At 27.9% G+C, this 12,918-nt stretch overlaps 1 protein-coding gene across 1 annotated transcript in view; it reads right to left on the reverse strand.

Annotated features, from left to right (window-relative positions):
• Positions 1–10,980, reverse strand: part of LOC123292264 (ATP-binding cassette subfamily C member 4-like) — a 31,597-nt gene extending 20,617 nt beyond the window's left edge. Inside the window, exon 1 of the mRNA XM_044872848.1 lies at positions 10,801–10,980. Within this exon, the coding sequence (XP_044728783.1) occupies positions 10,801–10,877 (77 nt within the window). The 5' untranslated portion in view covers positions 10,878–10,980. The remainder of the gene's footprint in view (positions 1–10,800) is intronic.
• Positions 10,981–12,918: the final 1,938 nt, after the last annotated feature.

Below are 12,918 nucleotides of genomic sequence, written 5' to 3' on the forward strand. Positions count from 1 at the left end.
CAAGAAACAACTTTTGTAACATTATAAGCGAAAAATAATACAAATTTCATGTTTATTTATTAGTTATTTGAATAAATGTCTTCCTATTTATAATTCCGTACCGCAATTGAATAAAAACTCATTTTGTCGCTTGATTCAATCGCTTGAAACGGGGAAAAACAAAATAAAATGACTGTGAGAACAAGAGAATTTATATTATATGTATAATATTAATTATCTAAACAAGTTTACCTTCGGCTGATAAAATTTTTCAATAGTATAATAATTATTTCTGATGTAGATATCAATGTATCAAAGTGTGTATATAATTTCAAAAGTCTTTAGATCTTGATACTTATAAAGTATCCAGCTTACTATTCCTAAAAAAGTTCTTTTTGAAAAAAATCACATAATAGCACAAGAGACGGTATAAGGTCGATCTTCACCCATCTGATAGCCAGATGAGACTTATTTTTTATGAAATTTTATTAATTTTTTTAACACTTTTTTCCACGGCGGTTTATATAATATATGGCAAGTTATAGTAAGTTTAGTCCCAAGTTTGCAACGCTTAAAAATATTGAAGCTACGAACAAAATTTTGGTATTGGTGCAGATCATAAAGTCACCTAATTGGTCCATTTCCGGTTATCCGTCCATTCGTCCGTCTGTGAACACGATAACTCAAAAACGAAAAAAGGTATCAAGCTGAAATATACAGCGTGCTCAGAGGGTAAAAAGTGAGGTCCAGTTTGTAATTAATGAGCAACATAGGTCAATGAGGTCTTACAGAAAGAACAAAAGTTAAAATGTAAAAAATATTCTTTATAAAAAAAATAAACAACTTTTGTTTGAAACATTTTTTCGTAAACATCTCTGTTTACCTGTTAAGGCGTTAATTGTCTAGTATGTTTTATATGAGCATATCAGTTATGTATGTGTGACAAGTATATATGTGTAATGTGACAGTGCAATCTGTCTATACATGGTATTTCAACAAATAACTCAGTCAATTGTTTGTTTTCACTTGTTTTTCTTCTGTTATCAATTTCGATTGGTTAACAGATCGGTGTAGATCTGTTTACACCATATGAATAGGTAAGACAATATAGAAATTGATATCAGAAGAAAGATAATTTAATTACGAAAATAATGGCATAGGCTTGACTGAAAGAAAAAAACCGTTCATGGAAAAATTGATGAAAAATAGGAGTGTTTAAAATCAATAAACTTTCATTAAAAAATATATCTCATCTGGTTATCAGATAGGTGAAGATCGACCTTAAACCGTCTCTTCGACGATAAGATGAGCTTAAATTTGACCATGACTTTCAAGGTCATTTAAAAATCAATGCACGTTCCTAACTAAAACAGTAAAATTTTAAAATATAAAATTCTTTCTTTATTAAACAATTTTTTAGTAAACAATTCAGAGAATTTCCTATTCAAGGTTTAATGAATTGTTGCCTTTGTATCGATCAACAAGGAAAAATTGTCCTGAAATATCTAGCTTGAAGCTGTCGAAAATGACTCTCATTAAAATTTATAAACCATAATTTTAACAGTAACTTACAAAAGAAAAATTATACTTAGGTAGAAATCTAAAATGTCATTGTCTAGACACTAAGAAATCAAAACTTTTAAATACATTTGTGATGCAATTTACTTTGAGAAAAAAACAACTTAAGTAATTAATTCGGATTTTTTTTTTTTTAAGTAAAAATAAAAGTGTATGGACTTAAGTAACTGGTTGACACTTTAAGGTGGGGAAAATTTATATTTATTTTGTTATTATTTAATTAATTACAATATTAATCATTCAATTTAAGAGTGAATTATTTAACGATTAAATAATTACAATATTAATAATTCAATGTAAGAGTGAATTATTTAGCGAATGTCTTCTTCAATGAAAGAAAATCTCTGTTATTTTTCTATATCAATAATGGAATTTTTCAGAAAATTACTTCTAATATTATACTATATTTTTCCTTTTTTTTTCTTACACATTTGAGTTTTTATAGCGTCGTTGTCTTAACTGCGACGGCTCTTTTTAGAGCCGAGAATGCCCGATCATGAAAGAAGACTTTGAAGAAAACGGAAAAATCCTGAAATGCGCTAACTGCAACCAAAACCACCCGACAAACTACACAGAGTGTACTGAATACCTACATAACACACATACAGCGTACACTATATAGTTCCGTCACGTAGTGGAGTTTTTATATCAAATTTTTGGTCAAAAGTCAGAAAACTTAACTCTTTGTTTTGGTTTTTTGTTACAGTTAGTAATTTTAATATTAAATAATACCTCAATACTTTTAAAAATACATAGTACATAGTAAGTTGTAATTATAATGAAATATATATGATTTATATGCGCTCCCACCATTTAATATAATTTAATTTTTTTGATACGGAACCCTCCAAAACGGTTGTAATGAACCGAATTATGCATCTAAACCATCATTGGATCCACTTGAACACAAAATTTTATCAAAATCGGTCCATCCGCTTAGGACGAGTTCAGTGGCTAACATCTACACACACGAAATATATATAACGCCTAACGGATTCAAAAACGGGTAGAAATAAGCGGGGATAGTCTTTATATTTAAAATTGCACTTTCCCAGCGGAGCGGTTGAGTTAACTGCTAGTATGTTGATATAATAAGAGTAATAATTTGTTAATGTAGTCCTGTCTGGTGGATCGATGCATCAAAAACTACATTGTTAAAAATATAGATGCCTCAAGCTAATAGTCCCGAATACAGATATAAACCAATTATTACACTACACAGACTTGCTAAAATTCCAACTATTTATAGGCGGAGAACCGATGACAGTAAAACTACACTTGAAAGGATTTCAAAATACAATATTCCCATATACAAAATTCATATATCCTTTTTAACCCCTTGGGAGATGAATTTTCAAAAATCCCTTGTTAATTCTCTTAAGGAACGTTTCATGCTTCTAGACTCAGCGGTTGGAGCTGTGCGTTGATCGATCAGTCAGCTTCCATTCTTATATATGAAGATAAACATTCAAATATTTCAAAACATACAATAGTTTGTCTACTTTAATTATATGGCCTGCGGAATACTTTTAAGACCTGTGATGAACTATATAATATTTCCATGCAATTTAATATGAAACTATTTAATTTTATTAAAAAAAATTCCGTGAATATTTTGGAGTCATTGAATGTCATAAGTTTTACCACGGGAATTCCAAAATTAATAAAGGTATCAACTGAGTTAATTGAAAGATAATAATACGAAGTCAGATTTTGAAATATTTTTTTCTTAGATTTTAATTTTTTTTCCTGACCTTTTTACAAACTTAGAGAGGTTTAGAAATATTATTTTTTTTTGTTTTTTCATAAAATATTTTTACTTTGTTTCTTTTTATGCTTATTGATAATACTTAGTTAATATGGACACGGCAAATATTTCGTTTCTGACGAATATTTGTTTTATGTGTATGACAAAAATTTCGTAAATATTTGTTTGGTGTTTTGCAAGGAACGAAGATTATGTATAAAATACCAAACAACCTCGGCATAGATTTACCATCATATGTGATGTACATAAAAAAATATTTAATGAATGGCAAATATAGTCCAATCCTTTACGTCTTCTAGAGAAATAGCGAAACAAAAAGGGAATAATCGAATTCAAATTCTACTAAATCCGTGGTCCTTCTTAACAAATATTTGTATTTTATAGAATTTTGATAAGGGTTTTTGTTCGATAAAAATCTGCATTTGATCAGATAAGATCATAAAAACTACTGGAAATTGATACAGGAAACTTTTTTTGAAAAAAAAATTACAAAATTTGTACAGGAAACTTTTTTTTAAATTTAAAAAAAAAAAAAAAAATTAAAAATTAGAAAATTTGTACAGGAAATTTTTTTGAAGCAAAAAAAATCTACAAAATATACAGAAATTATCCTTTTGGATTGGATTTTTCATAATAAATCAACAAACTATCAAAAAATATTAATTACTAGGAAAATTAATTGCATCATGGGTAATTTACGAAAACATGTCCTTTCTCTAAATAACAAATTGAAATTCTTCTAAATCCGTCAAAAAGTAGAGCTTATTAAAAAAGAATATTCAAATGTAATTAGTTTTCGCGAAGTTACGAAGTTTCAATAAAAATTTTTTTGATAAAAATTTTTGTTATTTTTGGCGTCGAATATATCATATTTATAAGCTTTTCAGGAATTCCATTAAGAATTCATTAATATTTCGCTACAAAAATTAATTTAGGGAATGTATTTTAAACGAATGCATAATACAGCTCCCAGAAATTATCATTTTATTAAATATTTCGATTTCTTGATAATTGTAGAAATATTTTATGTATATTATATCTTAATATATATATTTCTTGTGTGTGTCTGTATGTGACTGAACTCCTCCTAGACGGCTGGACCGATTTCGATGAAATTTTTTGTGTGTGTTCGTGGAGATTCGAGAATGGTTTAGATTTACAATTTGGTCCAGTACAACTGTTTTTGAGGGCTCCGTACCAAAAAAATGAAATTTCATTAAATGGTGGGAGCGCATATAAATCATATCACATTATGTATACTATGTGTACTATGTATTTTTAATAGTATTCAGGTATTGTCAATAGGCATTTATTAGAGCCATATGCGAGCGCAGCGAGCTCTACTATCAAAGGTCAGGCCAAAGGTCGAAGGTCAGGCCACTCCAATAAATAGGAGTTAAATTGGGGTTTAGCGGGATGGGTTTAGCGGACAGGCTAAACGTAGTATAGGTATTCATGAATTGGAGTTACGTTTTTACGGGACAACGTCCGTCGGGGCCGCTAGTATATATATAAAATATTTCTACAATATATAAACATAAAATTCTTAATTTAAATTTGTAGGACAAATTATTTTTTGTAACCTATGGTAAATTAAACATTTTGATTTTGGAGAAATCTTTTAAATTAAATTTAAAATCAGCTATATTAAAATATTCAAAGCACATTTTAGTATATAATTTAGTTTATAAAAATCGATTCAAATATTGCGATATATCAGAAACACTGCATCCAATCATTAAATTTACCTTTGCGGTTTTCTCGATTTTTTTCAAAAGGGTACCCCTTAAAAAATTGCAAAAAATCGAAAAATTTTTTTAATCTACAATTTCGATAAAACTTAGTATATAAGGTAATTTGACCCAAAAAGTACAAAAATCGGGTGCATTTGTTGACTGGTCGAATGCATTTCGAGATACGGACTAAAATCGATCCAAATATGGCGATAACTCGGAAACTCTGCATCCAATCATTAAATTAACCTGATTTTTGTACTTTTTGTTCAAAATTACCCCATACATCGAGTTTCATCAAATTCCAAAACAAAAATTTTTTTGCGTTTTTCTCGATTTTTTTCAAAGGGGAACCCCTTAAAAAAATTGCAAAAAATCGAAAAAATTTGTGTATCTCCAATTTCGATAAAACTCAGTATATAAGGTAATTTTGACCCAAAAAGTACAAAAATCGGGTGCATTTGTTGACTGGTCGAATACATTTCGAGATACGGACTAAAATCGATCCAAATATGGCGATAACTCGGAAACTCTGCATCCAATCATTAAATTAACCTGATTTTTGTACTTTTTGGATCAAAATTTACCCCATACACCGAGTTTCAGCAAATTCCAAAACTTATAATTTATATAAATAAATATCTATTATTAAAATTTGTTTCAAATACACAAGCTAGATATTTGTAGGTGAAATAAAGTATTGTTTCTGAATGATTAAATTCTAAATTTGATGATTTTTAATAAAAATTCAAACAGTCAAACTGGTTTTTTATTTATGCAACTTTTTATTTTTTTGTATTTACTAGCGAATTGCCGAAGGAAATGGAGCTATTGCTTTTGTACAAATGATGGAAAGTGGTAAAATTTCGATCCTCCCGAATAGATGTCAAAATGACCATCGTTAAAATTTGTATATATATGTATTTATACGTTTACGTGTCTCTATTGCGGTCGCAATTTAAGTCCGATTTGAATAAAATTTGGTATCAAGAAGGGTTTTGGTATTTAAAAGGTCAAGTTCGTTAATGAGAAAAAACGACAGATAAACAAGTGGTCGGGGGGCGCAAAGTATAAAATTTTGAATTTTTTCAAAATAAAATTTTTTTTTGTATTTTTTGATCAATTCTGAGCAAAAAAGTACTCTTGTGGTTTTTTCCCTGCATGCTTCGTTATCGAAATCAAAACTCTTGGAAAACGAAAAGTGCAATAGTTGATTTTAAGAATAATGTGTTTTTTTTTTTTTTCAATCTCTGAGGGAATTCGCTTAGCTAACGCAGCTCCTGCGCTACGAATTTTTTAAATCAAGCATGTTTCAATTCAGTATGAGGCTGCACTGCTCTTTTAAAGAAGAAACTATGAAGACGACATGATAGTAACTTTTAACGTAGTATAGCAGTATCGAAGGTCATAGTTATTTTTTTTATACCTACCATGTATATATGAAATATAACAAGGTATACTAAGTTTAGTCCCAAGTTTGTAACGCTTAAAAATATTGATGCCACGAACAAAATTTTGGTGTTCATAAAATCACCTAATTAGTCCATTCCCGGTTGTCAGTCTGCCTGTCTGTCGTCACGATAATTCAAAAACAAAAAAAGATATCAAGTTGAAATTACAGCGTACTCAGGACGTAAAATGTGAGGCCGAGTTCGTAAATGAGCAATATAGGTCAATTGGGTCTTGGTGCCGTAAGACCCATCTTGTAAACCGTTAGAGATAGAACAAAAGTTTATATGTATAAAATGTTTCTTATAAGAAAATAAACAACTTTTGTTTGAAATTAGATGCAAATATTATAGTATGTATTATATAGGAATATCAGTTATGAATGTGTGGCTATCTAAAAGTGGATATCTTTCTTTACTTTAAAAGCAAACGACCAACACTGTCTATACATGGTATTTCAATAATTAATTCAGTCAATTGTTTGATTTCACTTGTTTTTATTTAATTTATTCAAAAGTTAATAGAAGAATAATTAGATTTTTTTACTGTACCGTTTAAGAGACATAATTAATTAATTAAAATTATGCTAAATTACATGGGCTCTTATGAGTATTTTTCTTAGTTCAATTTTATCGGAAATGGTTTATGTTTGAAAAATTGGCACAGTTCAACTATAGTAAAAAATTTCTTGATGGATTAAATAGCCAAAACCAAATTTTGTCGCTGGTTCAAATCTAACTCGAAAAAATCACATTTTTTTTAAAAATAAAATTATTAGCAGGTATAAATCTTTTATTTTTTTTAACCTGCTCATGTGGTTGTGCCAATCACATAAGTATCTTGTTATAATAATGGTATGTTCCAATTTTTTTAAGCAAATATCAAGAATATTCAATACCTGTATCTAAAAAAAGACGACTGTCATATTTTAACGTAATTTACATATGTTGAAAATCCTGTAGCTATACCCTGAAACACCCTGTATTTACATCATTAAATCCCAAAACTCAATCAATCGTGTTCTGAGCGTCACACACTTTGCAAGACATCCCTACTCGCCTCCATTGACCTTCGATACAGTGTATAACTCTGTACAGGGTTGCTCAATAAGATGTTGCCACTTAAATGGATGAGATACATATTTTAATATATAAAGGATCAAACCAACCATTTCAAAGATTTTAAATATCCTGTCTTTGACAATCTCAGCTCGATCGTCCTACAGATAATCGCGTTTCTTATAGGAAACTGTTATTTCATTCCCGAAATCGTTACTTTCAAGAAAAAGTGCTACTTTTTGTTAAACTTGGATTCAGATAAGCGGTTGAAACGTCTGACAAGTTTTACAAACTTTGTAGGCGGTGGCACGAGTAGTTTGACTGACCTTGTATAAAAGTTACATTACTCGTATTACACGTTCCTAAAAAAACATATCATCCATTTAAGGTAGTACTATCGGTAATAGACTTTGCATTCAGAATTTAATGAAACTTGACATAGTTGTTCATTATTATATCATAATTAACCAGTTAAATTTTTAGGGACCTTCAGAGAACTGAACGTCCAGTTTTGTGAAATAAAATAAAATCTGTGATTTCCCATAAGGATCAATGTTAAAATATCTTTAAAATATCTTTTTTTCAGTTCTCTGAATGCCCCTAAAAAATGTAACTGGTTAATTATAATAAAATAATGGACAACTATGCCAAATTTCTTTAAATTCTGAATGCAAAGTCTATTACCGATAGTACTACCTTAAGACGCAGCATCTTTTTGGAAAATGTGTCTCTCACATTAAGTGATAACGTCTTATTGAACAACCGTGTATTTTCGAGAAAAATACGACTTAAATGTTACTATCATGTTGTCGTATAGTTTTAAGTTTTTTTTTTTTTATATATCAGCGCAGCCTCATATTGAATTGACAACATGCTTGATTTAAAAATATACGAAAAAATAAAAATAAAAAGTTGCATAAATAAAAAACCAGTTTGACTGTTTGGATTTTATCAAAAATCAACAAATTAAGACTCTTTAATCATTCCCAAACAATATTTTATATTTCACCTACAAATTTGTAGCTTATATATGTATTTTTTTAACAAATTTTATTGGAAGTTATTTTTTATTTTCTAGAACAAATCATACATGAATAAGAGTATAGACAAAAGCAACGATTTTCCACAGTGAATTCGGGTTGAATTACAAAGCTAGAATTGCAAACAATACCTACTGATTATGAACATCTCCATTAACTTTTTTAAAACCTTTTATATATGAAATATATCAAGGTATACTAAGTTTAGTCCCAAGTTTGTAATGCTGACAAATATTGATGCTACCAACAAAATTTTGGTATGGGTAATAAAATCAACTAATTAGTACATTTCCGGTTGTCGGTCTGTTCGTCTGTCGTCACGATAACTCAAAAACGAAAAGAGATATCAAACTGAAATTTTTATTGTGTGATTAGTGCGTAAAAAGTGACGTCGAGTTCGTAGGATCCGTCTTGTAAACCGTTAGAGACAGAACAAAAGTTTAAATGTTAAAAAATATTACTTATAAAAAATTAAAAACATTTTTTCGTAATCATCACTGTTTACCCATGAGGCCGCAAATTAAGTTAGAAACATTATATAGGTAAGTACACAGGTATTGTATATATTTTAAATTTATACATTACATATTATTATGTGTTTGTTTGTTTATAGCATAGACTGTATTCTCTGAGGAAGTGAGAAGAAAGATAATCTTATTACTTTGTGTGTTAGAGTGGCTTTCTTTCTTTACTTACATGACGTAAAAAACAAATGATTGCGTAATCAACATTGTCTATAGATGGTATTTCAACAATTACCTCAGTCAATTGTTTGTTTTCACTTGTTTAAATATTTTATTCAGTGCACAGGACCTTTGCAGTTTAAAATATAATATTATTTTTCCTAACTAATGCAAGATACTCTCTTGTTGCATTATTTTCCTGCGTTCAAAAAACCAAAAAAAGCAATTAGTGTTTGTAAATTTATTCATTAATTTTGAATTTGTTCTAGATTTAAAATAAAAAATGTAAAAAAGTTTCCATTGAAGGTAAACTTCCTTTAATTTTTATCTTCTTATTTGATGAAATGGAAATTTTATCTGATCAAAACAAAAATCTAATTTTATATTATGAAAATTTATATAGTTTGTTTTCCATTCATATAATTCAATTAGCAAGAAACTCACATGCATTGAAAGAATCACAATTAAATTATGGAGAAATTCTATTTTGTATATTTGAAAATTTATTCTAAAATAGTAGCCAGTGCCTCAATTTCCGAAACTTATAAAATGAGGAAATCATTGAAAAAAAAATTTGTATCCCACATATAAAGCGTTATTTGGCGTTATTCGGCGTTAATTTTAAATTACAAATATTTGTTAAAGTTTTAATGGATCTAGACGATGCATCATTAAATTTTTCAAAAAATCAGCTTTAATTACCTAAAATAGGTAAAAAACAAACAAAATACCATTTTAAATTTGAAAAATAAATATCATTTCTAATCTCAAACGACAACTTTTGATTGAGTAATTTTTTTTTAAGAAAAAAATCTACAATAAATACAGAAATAATCTGTTTCGATATTATATAATTAATCAATAAATTTGGGAAATTTTTTAATTTAATAATAATTTTTTTATAATCGCTCACGCAATAAATTAATTTTCTTTCTTAAGTGCTTTCAAAAATATATAAACAAAAAAAAATTCCGATTTTTATTTTTAAATCAATGCAAATATTACAAATTTCTCTTGAGTGGAGCATAGCATCGTTTGTAGAATAATTTTGGATTCGATTTTTTTCATATCTCAGTTCTTAAGACATCCAGAAGAATCGTGAGTTTGGCAAACAAAACTCTCGTATAATTAAAAACTTAACAACTTTGATTCTGACAGTTGTAAAATATCAATTTTTTGAACCAAATAAATTGGATTTTGGCTCATTAAACGTTAAAAATAAATCTTGTAATTTTTTCATCCACCGTTTCTAAAATATTATTAGTTTATTGTTTTTAAAAATTCCAAAAAAAAAAAATCATTTTAAAATCTACAAAAATAAATTTAAAAAATTAAATTTTTAAGCTTACTAAATTTCAATAAAAAAAGCTTGGAGATTAATTACAGTTAGTCTATTCTTAAAGTCTTACTTTATAATTGTTAAAAGGATGTTTTAATTCCTTCTTATAACAATGTGTAAGACATTGTTGTTATAAATGAGAATTAGAAATTTATTATAATTTATTAACTCACCTTAAAGAAATTTTTGAAATTATATTAGCATTATTTTTTGGATTTTTTCGCATTTGATATTGTATGGTGGAATTCATGCTTATAACTTTTTAGGCACGCGTTTCACAAAACAAAATTACACTTAAAATTAAAACTTAAATTATTGATTGAAAGTTTAAACTTGACCATAAAAAGTTATAGTTTTATTTTATTGTAAATCTTATAATTTTATTATAACTTAATTAAATTAAAACTTAATTAATTTGTTTAATTGATAGTTTACACTTGATCATAAAAATGTTATAGTTTGTTTTTGTAAATTTTTATTATATAACTTAACTAGTTTTTATTTTATTATTATTTATTCTATCACAACACAAACTAAGACGATCAAGTGAATGATAAGACAAGGGTTCTTTCTTTCTATACCTACTAATATTTATTAAAACAGTATGAGTCCTATCATTTTACTGTTTGTATTTGTATTCATAATATTTGTACCCTTTCTTATAATTTAATTAATTAAATAATATTAATCAACTATTAATATATGCTTTGTATATTATTTCTTGTCACAAGTTATGCAATATAATCGATAAAAAAAATAATTCTTCAGACGATTCTTCTTAATATTTCAGTCAATAAGAATGATTGTGAACCATGGGCGTCGGGAGGAAGGAGCAAGGAGATGCAGTTGCACCCCTTGCCGAGAACGAAAATACACATAAAAAGATTAGGGAATTTTGTTTTAGCCACCATTTGCATAGAAATTTAAAGCATCTGGATTGCTGTCCAAATTTATTTGTAAGAGACTTTTTTTTATTTAAATTTTCCAAATAAATTTATAATCTTTTCGAGGCATAATAAATAATTTTCGTAATTTTCAGACCTGGCAACATGCATTTATATCATTATTATATCTGTTTTTCTCAACTCTTTTCAAACTTTTTTCCTACAGTATCTTTAAATGCTTAGATTAGTGGGAAAAAAGTCTAAGAGGTCTCTTTTGTAGATAGTTTAAAATCATACAAAAATATGTGTTAAGAGGGCAAGATATTAATTTGTTTAAATGGGACTGAGGTACAAATTTTGAATAAAAAATTTTCAAGAGATGAATAACAACCAATTTTTGGGTATCGGAAGTTAAAAAAAGTCGATTATTTCGACCCACTCTAATGTAGATTCAGATGCACCACCCTGAATGTAATCCTGACGGCGCCCATGTTGAGTACCAAGAACTATGCCAGTAGACTAGTTAACTAACTTACTGTTATCTGAATTCAAGGTTAATCTTCATAACGCCTGTTTGCCATCCCAAAAACGCATGTCTTCGAAATATGTGGTTACGTAATAAACGAATATAATCTTGCAATTATCATGATTTTTCAAGTTGAACATAAAAAAAAAAAGCTATTCCTAGACGGTATAGATGTAAAATTTTCTGTTATAAAGTATAAAATTGGTAAAGTTATTTCCAACCGAATGCAAAAATCCGCATCTTTTAAAGGAGTAAAATTGATAGTTTTGAGAGATTCTTTATTTTATTAGAATTAGATAGATATTCCTAGCCAGTATAGATGTAAAATTTCTAGTTATGAAGTATATTTGGTAAAGTTATTTCCAGCCGAATGCAAAAATCCGGATCTCTTAAAGAAGTAAAAATTGATAATTTTGAGGGATTCTTTATTTTCTTAGAATTACACATCAAATACAGTATATAATAGTTGTTATTCGAATACAAATCAAACATAGGCAGCATATTTACATTTATGTAGATTCTATTGCATAGCTATGACAATATTTGATTTAAATCTGAAAGCGACGATTATTGTCTTGCATCCGAGGAATATAGGCAATAGGTATGTTTTATTTCTATATCTTAGAAATATAAAATAGCTTAGAAAAATTGCATAATATGAAAATATTATATATTTTATCACAACAAAAAACCCAAATTAAGACAAATGAATTAAAAAGAATTTCAAAGAATTGATTAGAAAGTTTTGATACGTTCGGTCTGCTAGGTTTGTTTTTATTTTAATAATAGGTACTGATCATATTTTAATTATTGTAAACAAGTTTACCAATGTAAACAAGTGTTAATTGTATTATTGTACTTTAATAAATGTGTATTTCGTA

Source organism: Chrysoperla carnea, chromosome 2 (genome assembly GCF_905475395.1).
Source record: "Chrysoperla carnea chromosome 2, inChrCarn1.1, whole genome shotgun sequence".
Taxonomy (NCBI): domain Eukaryota; kingdom Metazoa; phylum Arthropoda; class Insecta; order Neuroptera; family Chrysopidae; genus Chrysoperla; species Chrysoperla carnea.